General features: G+C 40.8%; 1 protein-coding gene and 1 non-coding gene across 2 annotated transcripts; both read right to left on the bottom strand.

Annotated features, from left to right (window-relative positions):
- Positions 1–3,612: 3,612 nt before the first annotated feature.
- Positions 3,613–3,686, bottom strand: TRNAN-GUU. Its single transcript has one exon. It is a non-coding gene; the product is annotated as a tRNA-Asn (tRNA).
- A 17,656-nt stretch (positions 3,687–21,342) lies between these two features.
- Positions 21,343–24,168, bottom strand: LOC121746012 (protein SOMBRERO-like). The gene is made up of 4 exons (XM_042139951.1): positions 24,091–24,168; positions 23,418–23,604; positions 21,944–22,227; positions 21,343–21,759 (listed from the first exon to the last, which is right to left on the bottom strand). The coding sequence occupies exons 2-4, from the start codon at positions 23,587–23,589 to the stop codon at positions 21,343–21,345; spliced, it is 873 nt and encodes a 290-aa protein (XP_041995885.1). The 5' UTR covers positions 23,590–23,604; positions 24,091–24,168.
- Positions 24,169–25,018: the final 850 nt, after the last annotated feature.

A 25,018-nucleotide genomic window follows, 5' to 3' on the forward strand; every position in this document is an offset into this window, starting at 1 on the left:
TTATTCACGCTGCTCTCTTCCTCTCCTCTCTCACACACGATTTTTTTCTCCCCCTCTCCTTCTCCACCAATTCTTCACCAATCCTTTGTTCTTGCATCAATTTGGAGTTGGAAATTTAAGATTCATCGAAGAATCACATCAATTATCTTTCCTACCGATTGTTTTTTAACAAGAAAGGTATATTTGAATTCTCTTTCTCATCCTTTCCATTGAACCCATGTTTCTTGATCCCCTCATGCATATAGTGAGTGTACAAATCATAGATCTAAAAATTAATCTGTTGGGATTGATGTTTTGCATGAGAAAGTATGTGGATATGCGTTTATGTATGTGTATGTGTGAGGTTGTGGATGATTCGTTGGTGAATGATATGTGAATATATGAGAACATGGTTGTGAGATCTTTTTGAAGCATGATTATGTGTTGGAAGCAGGAATATATGTGTTTGGATGAATGATAGATAAACCCTAATTCGAATTTGTGAAGCATAAAAACTATGGTGTTCGGACAGTAGATTCCGACGTGTGTTTGACCGACCAAACGATCTTATTTTGGCACGAATTTTTAACTGACTACAATTTGAGATGTCTTCTGTGTTGTGTATAAATTTCAGCCTCTTTTGACAAAATATGAATTTTAAATGAATTTTTACAGTTAACTGCGCAGTTCTGTCAGAATTTGTATTCTCATCCAGTAAGTTTCATTTTTTATTTGACCGACCTAAAGATGTGATTTTGATGTGAAATTTTAACTGGATGATCTTTGATGTGTCTACTGTGGTTTGATAAAATTTCAGCCCCAACGGAGGTCGGATGGATTTTTAAGGATTTCTACAAAACGAAAATGCGCAGTTCTGCCAGATTTCTGTCATGTTAAAATAATACTTGTTGTCAAGTTTTGAGTGAATAAATGATCCATGTGTGAATAAGAAATGTATCCTATGATGTTGCTATGTGTTACACGTTGATGTATGCTTGAGTGTTCGTTTCGTTTTTGTTGATGAACGTTTGGGGATAGGCAATCTAAGAAAACGATGAAAGGAACGATAGGACATGCATGATAATTGTAATAATGGAAAACCTGATTGTGTGGTGATATTGACAAGGGTTGTTGTACGTACGAGGGTACCAAGGGCAAAAGGTTGCGTAAAGTCGTGATTGTGTGGTATAAGCAAGCGAGGTGGGCTTTCTTTTACTAAACTCTTTTACGCTTTCAAAAGTATGATACGGTGTTATAAGGGTGGTTTAAAGTGTTATGTCATGCCACGATTGTTTTGATGTTGAGATTGTTGCTTGATGCCTAGTTCGTTTGAGCTTGCTCCGTTAGGCTATAGGGCTATGTGTGATGTTGAGATTGTTGCATGATGCCTAGTTCGTTTAAGCTTGCTCCGTTAGGCTATAGGGCTATGTGTGAAACGAATTCGGTTCTGAGTAGTGCCGCAAACCCTATCAGGCTGTGTACACAGAGGGGATCGTGAGCCGTCCTTGCTAGTCGGCCGGTCTCGTGGGCGAATAGTGTGGCCACACTTTCGTCGCACTATGGTAAGAGGATGTGATTGATTGATTGTGGAGAAAGTTGGGAGATTGTTTTGACTGGTCAGGCTATGAAACTGTTTTTGTGATACTCGATGATATTCTTTTCTAAAATGTTAAAACTCGAGTTCACTATGGTATGGATGACATAACTTTTATCAAATATTTTGGCGTGTGTCCACTGAGTATATCAAGTACTCAGCCCTGCATATGCTTTCTTTATGTGCAGGTTGAGTGGGGTGTTGCGATGGATGTTGAGTCGGCTTAGGAAATTTGGATGCGTTGTGTCTTCATACATAGGCGTCATCCTATGACTCTCTTTGATAACTTATTTCCGCTGCTACTTTTGAAAACTGATGTCACAAGAGTTTACTTTACTTCGTATGGCTTTATTGTGTCAAGTACTTTGAGACTATTCCGTTGCTTACTTTTGTTAAACTAAAATGTTTTTGTAGACTAAAGTATTTTCCCTTTTGGAAGTTAATTAAATTTTTGCATTAAGTGTCAACTTTTATTGTGTCCCCCTTTTCTTCCCCGCTCCTTAGTCCCTCCCCTCGTCACGTTTTTCCCATCTTCACTATCCTTAGTAAGAGCGGCCGAGATTATCAGATGTGTATGTGGATGCGGTGGTGAAGTAGGTGGTGAGTAATTGTTGGGGCTGAGCAGTTTGACCCCTTATTCTGCGCCATGTTACCACTGAGATTCCTCCATTTCAAGAATGCCATAATTTTGGCTTTTCTATAACTTTGGTTTGCACTGCCTCATTGCGCAAGCTAACTCTTCATGCATTCATCATCTCCTCTACATATATGTCCAAATAATTTAAAGGACATTGATAGTACAACTACTATATTCAATTATGCTATGCATATACTACATCTTAATTATCATTTCCAATTCTACTTTTGCCATTGCTGTCTTACTCTATTTTGGCTTTATTTTTCTCACCTTTTCTGGTTTTAGACAATCGACTTTTACTACATATACTACTCCAAGTACTAACACCTAACTATACTAGCTATGTCACAATACATATAGCACTCTCACAATCACCTATTCTGAGTATGTCACCTATATCTCTATAAGCCTAAGTCTTACACATCAAATATTTGCCGCTTTACAGTATTGCATACAAACCAGTGCTCCAATATGAACTGAACTATTCATTATTATTGTGATATTTTTTATTGGTCAATCAACATATTTATTAATTGAATATGTTCTGAAAGAAATAAATATATAATTTTTATATTTTTTTTAGTATTATTTTAACCAGTTCTTGCCATAAATAGTGAAACTGACCCAGATCAGAATTAATGCAGGCCCAACTCTAATTAGACTAATGGATACTTATAAAAATTAAAGATCTTAAGACATCTTGTATTTAGCCCAATCATATGGATCAATACACACTATTTAACGAACGAAACAGTGCAATGACTAATAAGCAATAGGACTTGATATGCTAAATGAAACTATAGACATCTGAAACTTATCATATCGAATACATGTAAACAATTCAAAACTTTTGTGAAATTATAATTTTACATATTATTTTTACAGCCAATTAAGAATCTAACACTGACATAGCTCATAGGAGTAACTTATTATATTGCACTCTCGAATGTCAATCAAAATGAAGTCACGTTGTTGACACTAAAATGACATCATATAGGACTAAAAAATATAACAAGTGGTTGAAATATAAAGTACAAATTCAATCACAAAGGCAAAAATAAAGAGATTGTATATTAAAACAATTACATAACCAAGCAATAGAATTAAATATGCAATATTTTTAATCCATCAACTAAAAATCGGAAAATAAAATCAATAAACAAAAAACTTAATTAAAATAGCAACCTAGAAATAATTTCACAACCAAAAATGGCAAAATAAATTTTTAAAAAATAAATCACTAAAATACGAATAAATTTTCAAACTGAAAATAATCCATCAACCAAATGTCGGACAATGAATTCGATCAACTAGTATGAATCAAAATTGCAAATTTAAAACAATTTTATAACCAGAAAATTAGAATAAGGATGGTTTACAATAGCAAAAAACAAAAAAGAAACGCTAGAAGGAGGGCTTGAACCTCCGACCTTGTGGTTAACAGCCACACGCTCTAACCAACTGAGCTATTCCAGCTTCTGCTTTCTTTTGTACTCAATAATATATTAGGTCTCTCGTCAAAACCTTAGTCCCATTTAATTAATTGTCTGTGGCTAAGATGAAAGATTATCTTTATTAGGTTCAATTTTCATTAGTGTGTGGATATAGACAAACATCCGACTAAAAAAGATTGGGCTGCAGTTGTAGCCACGTGTAGATAGAGCAGACACATGCAGGATATTTGGGTATGGGGAGTAGATAAATATCTGCCGAACGGGAGGCCAATATCCGCTCCCCGCCCTAGCGCTAGGCGCACGATGGGGGCGACGTGATGCGTGACGCCCAGGCAGACGTGCCCTTAGCCAAATGGCTTCGGGCACAACTTGCGTTCAAAGACTCGATGGTTCACGGGATTCTGCAATTCACACCAGCGGCTGGAAGAAAAAGGGCATGCAAGCGTAGAAATAGAAAGAAAAAGACGATGTCGGGAGCACAGCCGCCGGAATCATTCATGGCGACGACGTACGAGTCGGTGGAAGGCGGTCAGAATAAGACTCAGTTTGATCCGCGGTCCAAGCAGGACGCCGGTGGAATTGATATCGACAAAAATCAGGATAAAGTGGAGGACGCCGCCGGTTTGGGCGGACCTGTGTTTGGAGCCGGTAAGGACAACGACAATAAGGATGATTTGGGCGTTAACGCACCGCCTAGCTCTTGCCCAATGATAGACCCTAGATCTATCAAACTAGAGCACCAACGATTTGTAGCGAAACGAAGAACAAGATAAACCCTAGTTGAGGTGCTAGGGGGCGATTTCCGCAAAACCGGGAATGAGAATAAATTTATAATTTATAGAATTCTAAACCCTAAACATAATCAAGAAAGATAATTAAAATAAAAAGATATGCAAAATAAATAAAGATAACTGATAAGTCGTATTCTAGGCCTAGGTTACGGGTCAGTATGATGTGCATAATTGAATTATATCTGCAAAACTAGTTGCTTAAGCGTGCAGGGTAAGCGTTCTAGCCAGTAGGCAGAGTTTCAGACACTTCAAGTGAAAAGGGCGTCAGGACGATTACGTACTGACCAGTATACATGCAAAAATGGCTCGAGATGGAGAAGGAGGATAGCTGGGACTGCTCAATCACAATTAAGGGCAAAGAAGTCATTTCACCGCAAGGTCTTACCCTAAAAATCAAGGGTAAGCCTCCCTATAAAAGGAAGCCACTTGGAGAGAAAAAGGTAGCTTGAGGAGGGAATCATTCATCATCATCATCACTCTTAGGAGAGTTCTCTCGGAGTTCAGTCCTTCAGCCCAGTCCTGAATCTCGTTCCTCGCCACTGCCATGTTCACTTGAAGATCTAGATGTTCCCGGAGTTCCAAATCGTCCGTTCCAGCCAGCAGAACCGTAGTTAGAGATATCATCGCCCGGAGTGGCAAAACACTTTTATTCGCTTTCGTAGTTTAATTTACTTGCTTTCCTTACGTTGGATCTTTGTTTGCTTTTGGATATTTTCTGTTTTTGAAGTACTTGTGGAAGATCCGAACGTGTTTATGATATGAAGTTGATTTCCGTTTCAGTTATGGTGTTGATTTCTTTTCCTTCCTATTCCGCCTAGTTAGCTTAGATCTAAGGTTCCTTGGTGTTTAAGTGCTGAAACTTTCCTTTCTTTGTTTCCGTCAAAATTCCTTTAGTTAAATGTGGAACTATTGATCGTGAGTGAATCGCTGCATGTGAAGTCTTGTTTGAGTTCGTTTTCGTTTTCCTGCTGACCAGTACGTGGAGTTGCATTTTCTGTGTTTTGATTTCAGATTGGGTGTTCTTATTTGTGGATCTGTGTTCGCGAATTGATAAACTGTGTTTCCGTGTTGAATCTGGAATTATTTTCTGATTTTAGTTTGTGTTGTTGAAGAAGATGATGTCCATGTCTAATGTTGGGGACCACTTTGCTTTTTAGATGCTTTTTGTTTTTTTGTCCTTTACTTTTAGTTATAACCTGCAGATCTGTCAGCCTAGTCACCATGACTACCACTACCCTCTGAATATTCTGTCTAGCCCAAAATAGAATCTCGTACCTTCCAAATATTTTCTGTTATAAAAATGTCCCCCTATTTCCACGTACACAGCTGCACCCCTACACTTCTTTCCCCATTCCAGTCAGTAGGAAATTACCTGTAAGTTCTTGCCTAGGTAGAGACTCAACCCGAGCGTGGTAGCTAACCAAACCATCCAGAATATCACCACAATAGTTTTAACGCACCATCTCTGTGGGATTCGGCCCTTACAACCACTATACAGATCAGTAGAAGTGGGTTGAGGAATTTTTGAAACCAGGGTCTAGGCTTAGTTAGGATCTCTATCCTGACCAGTAGGATATATCATTGCTTGAACGACACCTAAGCGCCCTGAGGTCCTTTCAAATGGCGCCGTTGCCGGGGATGGATGGCGTTACTAGTTACTTTTGTGTGTGATACTTTGGCGTATATATTGTGCATAATCTTCTTTTTCTTTTCTTTTCATTTCAGTTTATGAGAAGCAGTTCGGCTCCTGACCAGGGGAGACCGAAGATACTTCAGCGAGGATCTATACTCGTAACCACTCGTTCTGGCTGTGGACCACCTTGTCTGACCTAGGCACGAGTAGTGACGAAGAGAAGGGCACCATAGAGGGACCGATACCAGAAGAGATACCACTGTTGGAAGGCAACCCAAGGGAAATGGCCAACCAGGGAGATGAGGACCCGGAGATAGGGACGCTGAACGCGCATACTGAAGGAGAGCCCCCGCAAGCCATAGTCGTTACTCCAGGGCAAACCGCCTGAGATGTGAAGCCTCATGTGATCGCGATCCTGCCTACGTACTGCGGGAAGAGCTACGAAGGGCCGTATGAGTTTCTTCATGAGTTTTGCAAAATTTGTAGAGCGCAGAGGAGACCAGCAGGAGCAACTGAGGATGATTATAGGCTGAAGGATTTGCCATTTGTGCTCAAGGGGGAAGCTAACACCTGGTTCATGCGCCTGCCCCCCCAACTCTATTGAGACTTGGGCCGATTTCAAGTCAGCATTTCTGGGCGAGTTTTTTCCGTCATCCAAGACAAGCGCGCTGAAGAGGGAAATAACTAATGTGAAGCAAGGGTATGATGAGCCCTTGAGTGATTATTGGGCAAGATACATGGGTCTTTTGGAATCATGTCCCAACCATCGCATGGCGGACATTGAAGTACATCATACTTTCTACGAAGACATGAACGCGGTAACCAAGGACCTGGCAAATTCATCGTCAGGAGGAAGCTTCACGCAATTGCGGGTTAGCGAAGCAAAGAGAGTCCTAAGGAAGCTACTGAATGCAAAGAAAGAGTATGACCATTCAAGGGAAGGATACAACCGAGAACGGGCTGCTGTTGCCTCGGTTACTGATCAGGAAAATACACTAGAGCAGAAAATGGATTTGAAAATGGATGAGCTGAAGAAGTCACTTCTGAGTGCGATCGAGAAGAGCACTCCACCACCTTCCCCAGCTGGGAATTACAAGGGTGCAGAGCAGGGAAATCAAGGACCGAACTATGATCAGCCTAATGATTTCGGGAATATGGAGCAGGTTAATGCTGCGGGGTACTTCAATTCTAGTGGGCATTGGATTCAAGGTAGGCAACGGGATGCACCATGGAGGGATCATCTGAACTTCCGATGGGGCGACGGGAGCCAAAATCAGAACCAAGGTCAGAACCAGTATAACCCTCATCCGAACCAAAACCCTAACCGTGGACCAGTAAACCCAGACTACCAGCCCAACTGGTCAGGAAGAAACCAACATTCCCAAAACCAAAACCCACAAAACCCGAACCCTGTCTATGTGCCACCCCACCAGAGAAACTTCCAAAACTTCCAAAATCAGCCAAACCCAGGACCCCAAAACCATCAGAACCAAAATCAATTCCAAGGCCAGCACCAGAATCAATATCCTCAAGATCAGTACACCCCTCCTGCCCAGTATAACCAATACCCGCCTAATCAAGGCCAGCAAAATTCCCAGAACTATCAACACCAAGGGCCAAGTCACTTCCAAAACTCAGGTCAAGGAGATCCGTTGAGGACATGATGGGTGAAATGCTAGCGTCACAACACAGCATCAAAGGAGAATTGCAATCCCATAATGAAGTCGTGCAGGGGATGCAAAACGCCCAGAAGGAACATAAGGCGAACATGGATATGATGAATAGACAGTTAGCTCAACTGGCCAGTTCGGTGGGTGATTTGAAGGGAAATGCAGGGAAACTCCCATCTACAGTCCAATTGCCCGAAAAGGCAAATGTGAGTAAGGTTACGTTGAGGTCAGGAACCACTTATGACACGCCTCAACCGAAACAACCTAGTGGAGAATCCAATGGAACGAAGATAAGAGGTGATACCATTTTAGCGGAAGAATTAGGGAGAACTATGCCTCAGATGAAAGATCCATTCTTCTTGGATGATACACCAAGTGTACGAGGTGAACCCGACACCCTACTGACCAGGAAGGAACCTCCTCAAGAGGTAGAGCCCAGAATGGAGGCCCAGACCCAGGAACTACCCAAGAGAAACTCCAAGAAGGTTGCTGAAGAACCAGTAGAGGAGAAAAAAAGGGAGAAACCATTACCATTCCGATTTGTTACAAAGAGGAAGAAAGAGAACCCGGTTGACTACTTGTCGATTTTCGGGAAGTTGGATGTCACCATTACCATTCCGATTTGTTACAAAGATTCATAAAGGACTTCATAGCCGGGAGAGCCCAGAAGGATGGCAAGATTATGGTGGAAGGGATAGCGTCAGCAATAGTGCAAGAGAAGTTGCCACCCAAGAGAGCCGATCCAGGTATGTTCACTCTGCCCATAGCCATAGGAGATGTAAAGGTCAAACATGCAATGTGTGATTTGGGGGCATCCATAAATGTCATGCCATTGTCTATCTATAACCGATTGAAGGGAGTTAGATTGTCGAATACTAGGGTATTGATCCAACTGGCTGATAGGTCGTGCATAAGTCCTGAGGGAGTTTTAGAAAACGTGTTAGTAAGAGTGCATGATTTTACCTATCCTGCTGATTTTTATGTGATCAAAATGAGTGAGCATGAAGCTAGGGAATCTAGTGGAGTGTTGTTAGGAAGGCCATTTTTTAGAACGGCTAAGACAATAGTGGACATGGCCGAGGGGACAATTTGCATTGATTTTCATGGAGAGAAATTCACTTTTGATATCAATGAAGCCATGAAGAAACCGATTGATTCTGAGAATTTGTGTTATGTTGATGTGATTGACCCCCTTGTCCAAGATTTTCTTGAGACCGAACTATTGCAGGAGAAACTCCAAGCGTTAGATGTTTATGAGCAGGCTGACGTCGAAGCTGCTGCATGGTGTGATCTGATTAGTAGCCAAGGGTTGACTGATGAAGAAATAGAAGTAGCAATCAAGGAATTCTGTCTGAAATCGGAGTTCATTGGAGCCACAGGGGTTCAGCTACCAGCCAGTATAGAAGAACCATCGGGGGGAGATTTAGAAAAAGAAGGAGAGATTGAGAAAAACCCTCTACCCGAAGACACACTTCCACCTCAAGTTGAGCTGAAGAAGTTACCACCGAATTTGAAGTATGCCTTCCTTGGAGAGGAGAACTCATATCCAGTGATCATCAGTAGCAGCCTTACGAAGGAACAAGAGGCTAGGCTACTGACCGTGCTGAGCAAGAACAAGAAGGCGATTGGTTGAAGTCTTACAGATTTAGTGGGAATTAGCCCCGACGTCTGCATGCACCACATTAGGTTGGAGGAAGGAGCGAAGGCACATCGAGATGCTCAAAGGAAGGTAAACCCTAACATGCGAGAAGAGATATTGAAGGAGATCTTGAAGTTGTTGTCGCTAGGGATTATCTATTCAGTACCGGATAGTGAGTAGGTCAGCCCGATCCACATGGTCCCAAAGAAGTCGGGCATCCAAGTAGTTCAGAATGAGAGGAATGAGCTGATCCCAACGAGGCTAGTCACGGGTTGGCGAATGTGCATCGATAACCGTAAGCTGAACAATGCGACCAGGAAGGACCATTTTCCCCTGCCGTTCATCGACCAAATGTTGGAGAGATTAGCTGGGAAGAAGTTTTTCTGCTTTCTAGATGGGTACAGCGGGTATTTCCAAATTTACGTAGATCCTGAGGACCAGGACAAGACCACTTTCACTTGCCCGTTTGGAACCTATGCATACTGTCGCATGCCTTTCGGCCTGTGCAACGCTCCAGGTACGTTTCAACGATGTATGATGAGCATATTTTCCGATTTGATTGAGGATTGCATAGAGATATTCATGGACGATTTTACGGTTTACGGAGACTCGTTCGACTCTTGCCTTCACCATTTGGATATAGTTTTGGAGAGATGTCAAGCAAAGAGTTTGGTTTTGAACTTCGAAAAGTGCCATTTTATGGTCGCCGAAGGGATAGTTTTAGGACACGTGGTCTCAGAGAGAGGTATCCAAGTGGATCGAGCCAAGGTAGATGTTATATCCAAATTACCATTCCCTACTGATCAGAAGGGAATAAGGGGTTTTCTGGGGCACGCCGGATTTTATCGAAGATTTATCAAGGATTTCTCTAAGATCGCCCAGCCCCTTACTAGATTACTTCAGAATGACGTGGAATTCATCTTTGATGAGCAATGCAAGGCTGCTTTCAACCTTCTCAAGGAAAAGTTGATATCCGCACCTATCATAAGGGCTCCTGACTGGAACCATCCTTTCGAAGTAATGTGCGACGCCAGCGATTTTGCGGTAGGAGCCGTGCTGGGTCAGAAGATCGACGGGAAGAGGTACGTAATTTTTTGTGTCCAAGACTTTAAATCAAGCCCAGCGGAATTACGATACCACTGAAAAGGAGATGCTAGCAGTGGTGTATTCCTTCGAGAAGTTCAGGCCATATTTGTTGGGATCCAAAGTCATAGTGTATACTGACCATGCGGCGATTAAGTATCTGATTGCCAAGAAGGAATCCAAACCATGCTTGATCCGATGGGTACTCTTGCTACAAGAATTTGACTGGGAGGTGGAAGATAAGCGAGGAGTCGAGAACAAGGTGGCAGACCATTTGAGTAGAATAGTGCAAGATGGAAATGGTGACGAAGTGCATGATAAATTTCCGGAGGAACATTTGTGTGAGGTGATTTTTGTGCCCAGAAAAATTGATTGGGAAGAAGTGTTGAAACTTACTGGTCAGAATGATATAGCGAAAGGAAAAGAGAAGGTAGGGCAAGAGCCATGGTACGCGGACCTGGCCAACTACCTAGTAACTGGAGAGCTTCTAGAAGTACCGAGTGTTACCAAAGCACAAAGAATGAAGATCAAGAGTGAAGCAAAATACTACTTTTGGGACGACCCCTATCTGTGGAGAGTAGGGTCCGATAAAGTGATAAGGAGGTGCATTCCTGACTGGGAGCAGCGGGATGTTTTAACCCACTGCCATTCATTAGCATGCGGAGGACATTTCGGGTCCAAGAAGACGGCAAGGAAGATTTTGGATAGCGGCTTTTATTGGCCAACCCTCAACAAAGATGCGTACGAGTTCTGCAGGAGCTGTGAGCGTTGCCAACTGACCGGTGGAATATCTGCCCGGGATGAAATGCCGCAGGTACCCGTAATAGTTTGCGAGCTATTCGACATATGGGGAATGGATTTCATGGGACCTTTTCCTTCATCCTATGGGAATCTGTATATCCTAGTTGCTGTAGACTACGTCTCCAAATGGGTAGAAGCCAAGGCCACAGGCACGTGTGAAGCCAAGGAAGTGGCCAAGTTCTTAAAAAGTCATATCTTCAGCCGATTCGGTGTACCCAGGGCGATCATATCCGATCAAGGTACACACTTCTGTAATCGCACAATTGAAGCCTTGATGAAGAAATACAGTGTGCACCATAGACTATCCAGCCCTTACCATCCGCAAGTAAATGGTCAAGCAGAAATCTCTAACCGCGAGATAAAGAAAATTTTGGAGAAGACGGTGAACACTTCTAGGAAGGATTGGAGTGTAAGGTTAGAGGATGCTCTCTGGGCGTATCGAACAGCCTACAAGACCCCCATAGGCATGTCCCCTTACCGGATTGTTTTTGGAAAGATGTGTCATTTACCAGTTGGAATCGAGCATCAAGCATACTGGGCAGTACAGAAAGTGAATATGGATGCTACAGCCTGTGAAGAGGAAAGGAAGCTGCAACTGCAGGAGCTTGAGGAACTTAGATTGGAGTCATTCGACTCCGCCATGTGGTACAAAGAACGAACTAAATTATGGCATGATCGAAATCTGAGAACTAAGGAGCTCCATGTTGGCCAGAAAGTACTACTCTTCCAGTCAAGATTGAAGCTTATGCCAGGGAAACTCAAGTCCAAGTGGACAGGACCTTACATCATAACTGCGCTCCGATCTAATGGGGCAGTAGAAATTTCAGGGAGTTTCTCTAACTCTGAACCTTTCATAGTAAATGGGCATAGGTTGAAAATATTCAGGGATAATAGCGAGGTGGATGTGGTGGATGAAATTCCACTACAGCCACTTCCATCGGTTTCATACTGATCAGTAAGATAGGAATTTGGAGTTCCGCGCGGCCAGTTTCCCTTTGAAAATAGTTTGCATATTACTGGCCAAGTTGAATTCCAAATTGCCTAAGGAAGTTGTAAATATTGTAAATACGTAATTAATCTTTGCACGCTAGATAATTCCTAAAAATCCAAAAATATTTCCGGGCCTTAATTTTAATTTGAAGTGCACATTGACCAAGGGATTACTTATCTGGTGCTATTTCAAAATTTTATTTAAGTGCCCATTTAAATTAGTTTCCTTTTTAGGCATGAATAGGAGGAATTATGGAGAGGATGAAAATTTGAATTAAAGCTTGTGCAGCTTTTGCAGGGTGACAGCAGGAGAAATGGCGCGTGAGCAGAGGGAAAAGACGCGCGGACCAATCAGAGGCCAGCAACCTCAACCGCCCTTCCCGTCTGAAACGTCGCGACCGGCTACCCCTGATAACCGGTTACAACCACCTGCAACTGCTCTCTCTCATCCGAATTAAACTTACCGTCCCAACACTTTTCCCTCACAAACCCTCATTTTCAATTCACTTTCAAGAAACTCTTGTCCATCTCTCTCGCCGAAACATCAGTCTCAACCCAACTCTCAACCCTACCTTTTCACCACTAAATCACAGATTTCCACTCATGGGGAAGAAAGCTTTCGCCAAGAAAATCAAATCGCGCCGCCAAGAAACCCAGGAGGCACAACCACAGCAAAATCCACCGCCACCAGCACCGACCACTCATCCACCACCTATGATTTCCATGGATGCCATGATGGCATTTCTTCGTCAACAGGACCCTACTCGGGACTGGACGGCGGCATTGACTGGTTTTGGTCAAATGGGGGGCATAGGAAACGCACCCAGTGAAATTTCGCATGCACCGGTCAGACACGCAGAAGTACAATCGGAGTAGGGATCTCCCTCGGTGACCGCGCCGTCGGAAACCTCGGCACCAGATTCGGCGGGCTCGATGCTGTCGCCGCCTATTACGACTCCAACTCTGAGGAGCGTAAGAAAAGGGCCAGCCAAGAAGAGACAACCCATGAGGGGAGTGGCGAAGCGAAGAGGACGCCCGAGGCGGAGCCGGTATCTCATGAAGTGGAGAGGAAGGACATAGATCTGAACGAATCAGCCCAAAAGCGGTCGTTGATGACAGATGAGGAGTTTGAGTCCATCCTGAACCAAGTAGGCCAAGCAGCGGAAGCTACTGCCTCGGAGGCTGAGGGTCTAGACCTCGCTTCGAAGGCAGTAGGCATGAGCACGGAAGCTAGCGGGAGTAGTGGAACGGATGTTGGACGGATCTGCAGAGCAGAGGACATTGGCTCGAAAGCAAGACGCTATGGAGACGTTAGTGACTACTTTGGGAGAGGAAAACCATCGATTGATCACGGAGATGGGCCGGATGGCATCCGTGATAGATGTGTTGTTGAAAGAAGTGACCAGCTGGAAGAAGGAACCAGCTACAGGAACAAGCGGCCATGGAGGCCAGGACGATGAGACCCACCCACCAGAGACAATGATAGACGAGCCCGAGGAAGAGAACACCGAGGTGCCGGCAGCAGCCGAGGAACCGGCGAAGGAAAGTGAGGATCACACTGGAACGGAAGAGGAACCCCTGGAAAAGCAGCCTACACCACCTGCCCCACGGAGGAGCAGGAGACTTCGCTAGACCAACCCCCCACCCTGACAAGTTAGTTTTTTTTAGCTTTCTGTTTGTTTTTTATGTTTTTCATAATTGTTGGTGTTAGTTTTTGTTGCGATAGGTAAACTTCTGTGTTTATTTCTGTGTAGCATGTTTTTGTATTTTTTCTTGTTTCGTACGCATGTTGACTCACACTTAGTCCGTTGCACGGCCTAAGTGTGAGGAGTTTTGTATATATGTGTTTTGTTGGTTGCTGTTTAGGTTTTCAAACTTCTCCCACTTAGCCTATTCCATAGTCTAAGTGTGAGAAGTTTTAGTTTTATTTTGTTGTTTTTGTCTGTTTGTCTATGTGTCCATCATACTGGCCATTACCTTTTCCACTTCACAGCCTTATCTGAGGGCAGACACTTGTGAAGTGGGGGGGGGGGGGACGCAATGACCAGTATGATGAGTATGTATATATGTGTAGTTTTTGTGTTTGTGTTTGTGTCCCGTTAAGTATAGTTTTTTATTTTGTGTGTTGATTGGGTTTAAAACTCAACCGTCTTGAGCTGACGGTGAAGGGAATTGAGGGAGATAGGACATGCTGAAAAACCGAAACCACCATCCCTAGTACCTCCTAGTCAGGATAGATGATGTGAGTATGAAAGAAAAGCCCATACTTAGAGCCAAACGCGAAAGCCCTCTTCAAATGTGAGTTATAAGCTTAAAGTGGAACCACTTTCCACAAATATTGAAAAGAAAGAGAGGCTGCCACAAATTTCCTAGGATGAAGTGACCACGGGTAGCAAACACTGAAGGCAGTAGGAAACCCCCCATCCGTAAAAAAAAAAAAAAAAAAAAAAAAAAAAAAAAAAAAACCACCCTTAGAACCTCTTTTCTCAACTCTGTTACCCAGATAAATACCCCTAGCCACTGGGGCTGTGTGTGTGCAAGGCGTGAGGCGAATGAAGCTTACTGGCCAGAAAGATGTACAAGAAAGCAGACTCCAGCTGGGCAAGAAGGTTCGGAAGAAAATCGACCAGGGAGTTATCCCGGGTCCACAAAAAGAAAAAAAAAGGAGAGAAGAAGGTATAAGGGTGGCGAAGCCACAAAGGAAAAAGAGAAAGAAGAATGTGGAGAAAAATGGTCAGAAACTTGACCACAGAAAAAAAAGAGAAGGAATAAGGGTGGCAAAGCCACAAGATGATACTGACCAGTTGGAGACCCAAGCCAGAAGCGCCAACTAAGAAGCAACTGATCAGAAGCCTAATGCACACAGTCCCCCCCACATCAATAAAATAGAAATGTTGAAACTTAGAGCCTTAGGAACATCTACCCCAAAACAATACAACCCAATAGCCCCATTACAAGCCTTTAAGCCCTTCAGTAGCTGCACGTGAGATCCAAGTCCGAAGCAAGCGTGGTTGAGCATATTGAGAGAATGCGGTCCCAACATTCCTGGTGAGGTATGAGAGACCGAGTGAATCTAGTGTTTGGCCGAGAGTTTGGGCGATCTTGACAAGGGGATATACTGACCAGGAAGGAATGGGGGGTGGCAGAAGTTCAAGGCTGTCTAAGGCCGGATTGCACCGGATCCCGAGGTAAGGGATGGTTGAAAATATAGCCTAATCTTTTTGTTTTAGTGTTTATTCTTGTTTGTGTGTTTTTTCTGTGTTTGACCAAATGTTTTTCTTTGCGTCGTTGTAGTAAAGAGTCTAGTTTAGGTAGAGTCGGTCAGGGGAGTAACCAGGCTAGAATTCGACTTATTCCTTTTTGTTTGTTCTTCACGCTTGAGGACAAGCATGTGGTAAGTGTGAGCAATTTGATAAGTCGTATTCTAGGCCTAGGTTACGGGTCAGTATGATGTGCATAATTGAATTATATCTGCAAAACTAGTTGCTTAAGCGTGCAGGGTAAGCGTTCTAGCCAGTAGACAGAGTTTCAGACACTTCAAGTGAAAAGGGCGTCAGGACGATTACGTACTGACCAGTATACATGCAAAAATGGCTCGAGATGGAGAAGGAGGATAGCTGGGACTGCTCAATCACAATTAAGGGCAAAGAAGTCATTTCACCGCAAGGTCTTACCCTAAAAATCAAGGGTAAGCCTCCCTATAAAAGGAATCCACTTGGAGAGAAAAAGGAAGCTTGAGGAGGGAATCATTCATCATCATCACTCTTAGGAGAGTTCTCTCGGAGTTCAGTCCTTCAGCCCAGTCCTGAATCTCGTTCCTCGCCACTGCCATGTTCACTTGAAGATCTAGATGTTCCCGGAGTTCCAAATCGTCCGTTCCAGCCAGCAGAACCGTAGTTAGAGATATCATCGCCCGGAGTGGCAAAACACTTTTATTCGCTTTCGTAGTTTAATTTACTTGCTTTCCTTACGTTGGATCTTTGTTTGCTTTTGGATATTTTCTGTTTTTGAAGTACTTGTGGAAGATCCGAACGTGTTTATGATATGAAGTTGATTTCCGTTTCAGTTATGGTGTTGATTTCTTTTCCTTCCTATTCCGCCTAGTTAGCTTAGATCTAAGGTTCCTTGGTGTTTAAGTGCTGAAACTTTCCTTTCTTTGTTTCCGTCAAAATTCCTTTAGTTAAATGTGGAACTATTGATCGTGAGTGAATCGCTGCATGTGAAGTCTTGTTTGAGTTCGTTTTCGTTTTCCTGCTGACCAGTACGCGGAGTTGCATTTTCTGTGTTTTGATTTCAGATTGGGTGTTATTATTTGTGGATCTGTGTTCGCGAATTGATAAACTGTGTTTCCGTGTTGAATCTGGAATTATTTTCTGATTTTAGTTTGTGTTGTTGAAGAAGATGATGTCCATGTCTAATGTTGGGGACCACTTTGCTTTTTAGATGCTTTTTGCTTTTTTGTCCTTTACTTTTAGTTATAACCTGCAGATCTGTCAGCCTAGTCACCATGACTACCACTACCCTCTGAATATTCTGTCTAGCCCAAAATAGAATCTCGTACCTTCCAAATATTTTCTGTTATAAAAATATCCCCCTATTTCCACTTACACAGCTGCACCCCTACACTTCTTTCCCCATTCCAGTCAGTAGGAAATTACCTTTAAGTTCTTGCCTAGGTAGAGACTCAACCCGAGCGTGGTAGCTAACCAAACCATCCAGAATATCACCACAATAGTTTTAACGCACCATCTCTGTGGGATTCGACCCTTACAACCACTATACTGATCAGTAGAAGTGGGTTGAGGAATTTTTGAAACCAGGGTCTAGGCTTAGTTAGGATCTCTATCCTGACCAGTAGGATATATCCTTGCTTGAACGAGACCTAAGCGCCCTGAGGTCCTTTCAATAACTAACTATAATAAAAGATACGCTAAATTATTGGAGATATCTTCGGCGAGATTTGCTAGATCGAGGATCCTATCAACTCTCCCGCCGTTGAAAATCGCCTTGCCTTGGGCAAAAAGTAAGGAAATGTTGTTGGAGGGCCTTTGGCGGTTCCCAAGGCGGCTGTGATGATGGGTTTGAAAACCAATACACGAGCTGAAAAAGATGCAGCTCGGAGTTTAGGTCCGAAAGGATTCTGCACCAGCATGATAACCAAATATGGATAACACCCTTATATTCTTTCCATCTAGAAGCCACTTCTGCAAACGTACTCCTTAAATCAATTGAGGTAGAATGAGGCACACATAATGAAGGCCAAACTTGAACAACTTGACTCCCATCAGCCAAAACATCCTAATACCACTCCAATAATTGTGGCAACACTGGGCTCTCTATACTTGAAAGAAGCTTCACAAATGAATGCAACAACACATAAAAATAGAAATCGCCAACTAATAGTTTTAATCCCTCGTGCAGTGTAACGGGATTTGTAACAAATTCATCAATGAAGTAAAGAGCCTTAAGCTTCTCACCAACAGTTGGATTCTTGAAGAAATGAGCAAAATCCATCGATCTCACAATCTTGATTTTCATGTGAAACAATTCCTCACCTGTTGACGAGCCCAACAACTTCTCCAAGGGAACCTCATCTGCACCTTCAGTGATCATCGGGGAGTTGACGATAGTGGGAGTCAATGGAATGGGGTAATCGAGGTGGTTGTTTTGCTCTTCACTGTAACTAGCCCTCGGAAAGGGATTAAGTTGTTCGTTCATACACACATTTACATAGGGTTGACAAGGAGTCTGATCCTCTGAGCTGGGGACTTTCACTTCTCCAAAATAGGCCTCATCATCCACATCGAAGCTCCAAACGGTGTGCTGCAACTGCTCGATACTGGGAACCACATATTGGTTATTGATACTCTCAGGCATGGCTTTGTCCCCAACCAAACAAACACCCAATTCGCCTATGAAGTGCTCAACCTTGGTAGTCTCTGCTAGTGTCTTATGAGTTCCCAAAGTCGCAATAAATGAGACAGCTTCAATGCTACAAAGCTCCATAGTCGCCTCGAGAATTGAAGAAGCAAACGTTGATGCTTTGTGTGGATCAACTACAGCAAGGGCTATGCTGTCGTTGGGGACACCATCGCATGATGAACTGCCACCTAAATTCTTTTCATTGTCTGTATCTAAGATCTCCTTGTCTGCTTCTAAGATCATCATACCAACTCCGTCCGTAGGATAGTTAGCACGAGCGGCAGTGGCGGCCGAAGGTGCTGCAGGAGACGGAGCTTCCGACCAAGTGTGTGGGGCTGTTAGTCGTCCTTCGTATGGATTGGGGTCAAAACGCTGCTTGACTGCCAATAGAAAATCGTCCCAACCTTTTTCGGCATTATTATCCATCCAGTGTGCCATCCATTCGGACGCCGGGTGATCGAACAAATATTTCGTAAGATAAAGGCGATCATCTAGCAGTGTGTAGTGGTGGTTATAGTACCTTTGGATCTTACCGATCCAATCCAGGGCATGCTCTCCGTCAAAACGTGGTGGTTCGAGGCGGAGGCGTGGTAGAGCTTCGGGCTTGATACCCAGCGGTGCGGTTGTGACCGATGGAGGAAGAGACCAGCCCCGCTGAGGTCCCGTGACTGGCTGTTGGTCCGGCGGCCAAGTATTACATGGCTGATGTGTAGGTGAGCGCTCGGCAAGGCTTTCCGGAGCCTCCTTGGTATGCTGTCTGAACTTGGCTAGAAATTCGCCATGAGCAGCGACTAGACGGCGTAAGTCCATGAGAATCTCGAGAGCGTGTTGTTGTGATTCCATAGTTTGTCGAGAATATGAGCATGATTTTGTGATGTGTAGAAAAATGGAAGATTGAAGAGAAGGTGGCTTGAGTTTTTGAGAGATTTTGGGAGAGATTTGACGTTTGTTTGAGAGATTTTGAGAGATCAATTTGGATGGATGGAGGAAGAGTAATCAATGAAAGCGCTAATTTGATAGACCCTAGATCTATCAAACTAGAGCACCAACGATTTGTAGCGAAACGAAGAACAAGATAAACCCTAGTTGAGGTGCTAGGGGGCGATTTCCGCCAGAATCGGGAATGAGAATAAGTTTATACTTTATTTCTCAATGAATCAAAATACTAGAGAATTCTATAATTTATAGAATTCTAAACCCTAAACATATCTTGCTAATCAAGAAAGATAATTAAAATAAAAAGATATGGAAAATAAATAAAGTTAACTAACTATAATAAAAGATATGCTAAATATTGGAGATGATTTTCGGCAAGATTTGCTAGATCGAGGACCCTATCACCCAACTACTTATTACTAGTAGTATTTTGCTTCTATGTTTTGTTTACTTTTATGATCATAGCATAGCATAGTATAGCAGCCTCTTCCCAAATTCCCAATTCCCACTTAATAATAATGGGTTTGGGATTAATGAGCTGCTACCTCTGTATGTAGACCTTTATCTACATTGCACTTGATATAATAGTTACACCATGTATATATATGTAGATATTTGTCTGCAACTGTGATACACTCATACAGTGATTGAGTACCTAAAAACAATCATGATATATCTCACTCGATGCTTCCTCCTTTCAAAATTAGCACAAGCATCCTAGCTACTTCTTCTACTGATCAATTTTTTTGTCTGGCAACCTATTTAGTTCTTTTTCTTTTTGCAGGAATAGTTAGTTCTATTATTAATGCTTCAGAAACACATAAAATAAAATAAATAACTTTAACTTGGAGCAAATACCATCTACGATGGTATTTCAAAACTGTAACTTAAACTAAGAACATAGTTTATCCTCTCCCAATGGAGATATTGGTTTCTAAAATTATAAATTTTGGCTAAATTTTAATCCCTATGTTCCTGAAAATTTGTCACAATTTCATTTTCTATACTCGTTTTGAAAAAATGATAATAAATAGTTAAAGTGGAAAAAGAGGAAAATAAAAGTATTTGTTTTGAAAAAATGATAATAAATAGTTAAAGTGGAAAGAGAATAAAATAAAAGAGAGAATAATGTAGAGAAAACTATCATCTACATTATTCTCTCTCTTATTTTACTTTATTTTCACTTTAATTATTTATTATCATTTTTTAAAATGAGTATAGAAAATGAAATTCTCTCTCTTATTTTACTTTATTTTCACTTTAATTATTTATTATCATTTTTTAAAATGAGTATAGAAAATGAAACCCGATAAATTTGCAGGGACATTTATTTATCAGGGACGGGGGACAGAGGGAGTAGTAGTATTTTACGAAAACTTTATAACTAGTTTAAATTATCACAAATTTTGTAGTAATTTGTTTGTTATTTCTCCGTCTAATCCAAATTAAATATTTTTGGCAAAAATCTTGTTTTAGTTGACAATCGTGAAATGTTTATGATATCTTAGATAACTTTTTAAGTTTTTGACAAATAGGATAAAATGCAACGTAAGAAATCATGTTACTTTAGCAGTGCTAAGTAGAACAAAAAGTGCAGAACAAAAAGTGCACGTGAGTTAGTCGGATATGGTGAGTAACCTGTTATAAAATATAGTATAAACAAGATATAAAATTTTTGATATTTTAAATCAATTTTAAAAAATATAATTTATATATTTTAAACTAATTTTAAAATTTGTGAAAAATATTGAATTTTGGCCAAAATTTATATTTTTAGGAACCAATATCCCATTAATTTTAAGGAAACCTATATGGGTTGATACATCTCCAAAGAAAAAGCACCGGATATTATTATTTTTCACTTTAGTTAATAAATCTTGCACATCATTAACTATTGAAAAAAACTGTGCTAATATATTAACAAAGCGCTATGTTTGTTAGGCTATTTTCCCAAACGGATATATTTGAGGTTAAAGTCATTTAAACGTGTGTATGCGAGAGAGTAATTCTATGACTGAATAATGTCACACATAGTCAATTGGTAATTAAGGATTCAAAAATCAGCTAGGAATACGTTATTAGCATTGAGGAAAAATTAGTGGTAAATAAATAAATAAATGCAAAAAATTGGGATGAGCATAGAGCAGTATATATAATTTCCATGATGAGGTCCAAAGATAAAATAGCGCATTTGGAGAAGAAACAAAACAATTCTACTTGGAAAATTTGGAGAAATCGTGTTGGAGACCGTGATGTGGAAAGGGAAAGCGCAGATCAGCAAACTTGTTAACGTGATCCATGGTCTGCTGAGTGGTGAGAAGCTTATCCAGAAACGACCAGTCTCCGGTGAGCTTCTCATGTTGAATGAAGGAAGGCCCTGCGCCCGGCGTTGGGCGGAGGAGATTTAGGTCCATCAGCGGAAGCGACGACATGAATGAGGACGAAACGCCGGTTTGCTCGGGGCACAGTAATTGCGGGAGATGGTGCTTGAATGCGGGCTCCAAGGTACAACCACCCACTGCGTGGTTATGGAAAGGTACCATCGGTTCTTCTTGCTCCTCCTCCGCCTGGAACCCTCGGCTCATGTTTTTCTTTTTGAAAACCCTACATATCACCCATCCGTCGTCTTCCTAAACAGTGACGGAACCAGAAATTTTTAAAAACTGATGATAAAATTTAAAATGATGATATTAAAATATCTTACTATTTAATTACCTATAGTGTGTTTGTAATTTTGACTAGAATGACAATTAATGGATAATTAGTTGACAATATTTTACCTGCATCTTTAGATGTAATAAAATTTGGACATACTTGGATGTGATCATGGTGAGGAGCGTTGTCGTCGTCTAGACGGTATTCGTGCATGATCCAATCGGTCTTGTGGCCGTGGGGGGCTCGGCCTGTGTAGAAAACTAGGGTTTTCCTCATCCCGATCCTCCTTGAGTTGTTCATGTGGATTGCCTTGTCTCTTCCGGTCGCCTTCCAGAAACCGGCTGTCGTTGCCCGGTTCGTTCGGGTCCCCGTAGGGTACTTTTTGTCCTTGTGGCTGAAGAAGTACCATTCGTTTTGGGGACCCGACCCGATTCTACATTTCTCTGCATGTGACATTTATAAATTAGCCTTGTTCACAACTAAAGAAAATAACTCTCTACACTCTATTCATGGGTTTTTCTTCTCAAATGCAGCTGATTTCTTTGCACATGCAGCTCTATATATCATTATATCTACACGTTAATAAGGATATTAACAAGTGGAAACTCAAAATTTTTTTCACGCAAATGTGAACACGATATTATACCATAAAAGGTCATGCATGTCACGAATTACTATAGTGTGGTAAGGGGTGTGTTATATTGCTAACTTTTTAAGTTGCTAACTCATCAACGCAGTGTATTAAAAATGTCGACACGATGAAATTAAAATGTCAATACAATATATTGAAATGTCAACAAAATTATGTGTTGACATATTAATGTTATCGTGTTGAGATTTTTAATATACTCCTACGTTAATGAGTTAACAGAGTTAGCAACTTAAGAAAGTCAGCAATTGATCACACCCCCGTGTGATCATAACTTTTTATATACTATATTAATATAATATCTCAAGTATTAACAAGGTATATCCTCTATTGCTCACTGGAGTATTCTATATTGTTCTTGTAGTTTTTAAAACTCAGAAGTAATATGCATCACAGATTCACAAGTTAACATAGGATGCTTTTTGAGAAATTTGCAGTCAACATTTTCTCGATGAATTCAAAATCTTAATCACATTAATCTTTGGTAGTTCTAAAATATGATTAGTATCTCGAACTCCATGGGGGAAATAAAATAATTGTGAGTTTATGGGATCCAGTGACATATTACATGACTTCCACTTTATTTTTCCATGAAAGTCATAAATGGATTTTGCTCCCACTTTATACTTTATAAATTCTAGGAGTCAATATCAAGATCCCTTTATAATTAATTAATCTGGCAAACTAATTTCTCCACCTATCGCTTAATTATTCTTGTTAATGTTCTTATTCTCCCAACGTGATTAATTAAAGCAATAAATATTTGAAATAAGTCAATATTCAACTTTTAATACTCCATTTCACAGAAGTTTACATGCATATAGTAAAACATTTTATCTGCACATACAGGGATCAAATCTAGCAGAGAATGCATAGGAAATATTCAATATTATACACTGCATAGCATTCATAAAATAATTTAACTTACAGATACAGAAAAGAATAAGGATTAAGTAAATGAATAAAAGTAAAAGAAATGCTAACCTTTGAGGTCCCATGGCTCGAGTTTGTTGAGATCGACTTCTCTAATAACATCAAAGTCGATAGGTTCGTATGAAACCTTCTTCTTGAGGTAATAATACAGTAATTCCTCATCTGTTGGATGGAATCGGAATCCCGGTGGAACTGACAGCGCTCCATTTCCACCTCCCATCATATTCTGATATATTATCTGCATCAAATAAACATACCAAAATTAAATCAGATACATAAAATAAACAGGTTTAGAAAGTTATTATCTGCATCTCTTTTGAAATTTTATGGAGTATCTGTTTGTGGGAGTGAAAAGTAGATCTCCTCACCTTTCAAAAACCAGATGAAAAAAGAGAGAAGCCTAGTTTTATGATCAATATATGTAGTATATGTGTTCACAAACCAGGAAACCCTAAAAATTTAATTGCTTTAATGATTCAAATATGAAAGTTATATGCAACTTCACAAAAGATATAGCCAAGAGAAATGAGTAAGGATATTAAACTAACATATGCTTTTTCATGAGCAAAGTAAAAATTTACATCCCTCCCATCTCCCGGCAGTTATGCTAGCTAGGAGCATAATTTGGAGGAGGGTAACAAGAACATAAACACAAGATGAAACAAAAGAAGATCGTATGCACACAATAACAAGAAGATAAAGATGAGGAGAAGAGGAAGCAGACCTTGTTAGGGTTAGGAAATTGAATTGAGTGTTTGCTAAGAAAAAAGAAGACAAATAGAAGGTGAGGAAGCAGGTGGAAAGTTTAGCCCAATTTCTGCGGTTGAGAGCACACAAATCAAGTGTCGTTAAAAAGAGGGACTCAAATGTGAAGGCCAAGATAAGATTGAAAAAGAAAATGAAGAAATAAATATATGAGAAATTGGAAGTTCTGCCTACCCTATATTGCCAGCACCTGGAATACTGGAATAGGATTGATCTTAATTAAACTAAATTTAGTACATATATTTAGTAATTAGTTAAAGTGCGAAAATATTTTGTGGGAGCTAGGTATAAATTATATGCGTGCATGCAAAGAGGAATTGTGAACGTGTGAATAATAGAGAAATTAGTGAAATAAAAGAGTTAGGAAAATGTCGTTGAACAGGAAACCTTATCCCGCATTTAATTGATTAAAATCTGCATTACTGTCAATTACTAGCATTTATTTTTCTCAGTCAAAACTATCATCTTCGTCATTTTTATTTTATTATTAGTAATTGTTTTTGTATGAATGCAATATATGTCACCTTATGTGTGGAACCATCCGAGTCAAATCAAGAATGAACGAAATTCCTCTATTTTCCATTAGCCTCCAAAATTTTATACATGCGCATGTACAATTTATCCCAATTATATATTTCTGAAAAAATGGGTATGTGTTTTGTTCCTTTCGGTCAAGAGAATTGAAATTCTGTTTGGTGTCGCTTATGTATTAAAAAGTGATACCACGACATATGTTAAAATGGCAGAAAAGTCTTCACGTTAATTGCCGACTAAGTTGTTATGATATTTAATTCAATAACATAAATAATAGAATAACAAAATATCATCGAAACTTATATACTATAATAGAAATATAACAAGTGATCAGCGAGGGTGATCATGATATC

The sequence above is a fragment of the Salvia splendens genome, chromosome 8, assembly GCF_004379255.2.
Source record: "Salvia splendens isolate huo1 chromosome 8, SspV2, whole genome shotgun sequence".
NCBI lineage: Eukaryota > Viridiplantae > Streptophyta > Magnoliopsida > Lamiales > Lamiaceae > Salvia > Salvia splendens.

Bases quoted from the DNA above. Each gene is read 5' to 3' on its own strand.
- LOC121746012 (XM_042139951.1), bottom strand. From the start codon at position 23,589: ATGATGGGAGGTGGAAATGGAGCGCTGTCAGTTCCACCGGGATTCCGA. The intron at 22,228-23,417 runs GTTAGCATTTCT...TGTCACATGCAG, and splicing joins CGAGCCATGGGACCTCAAAG to AGAAATGTAGAATCGGGTCG. The intron at 21,760-21,943 runs GTATGTCCAAAT...GTCACTGTTTAG, and splicing joins CTCACCATGATCACATCCAA to GAAGACGACGGATGGGTGAT.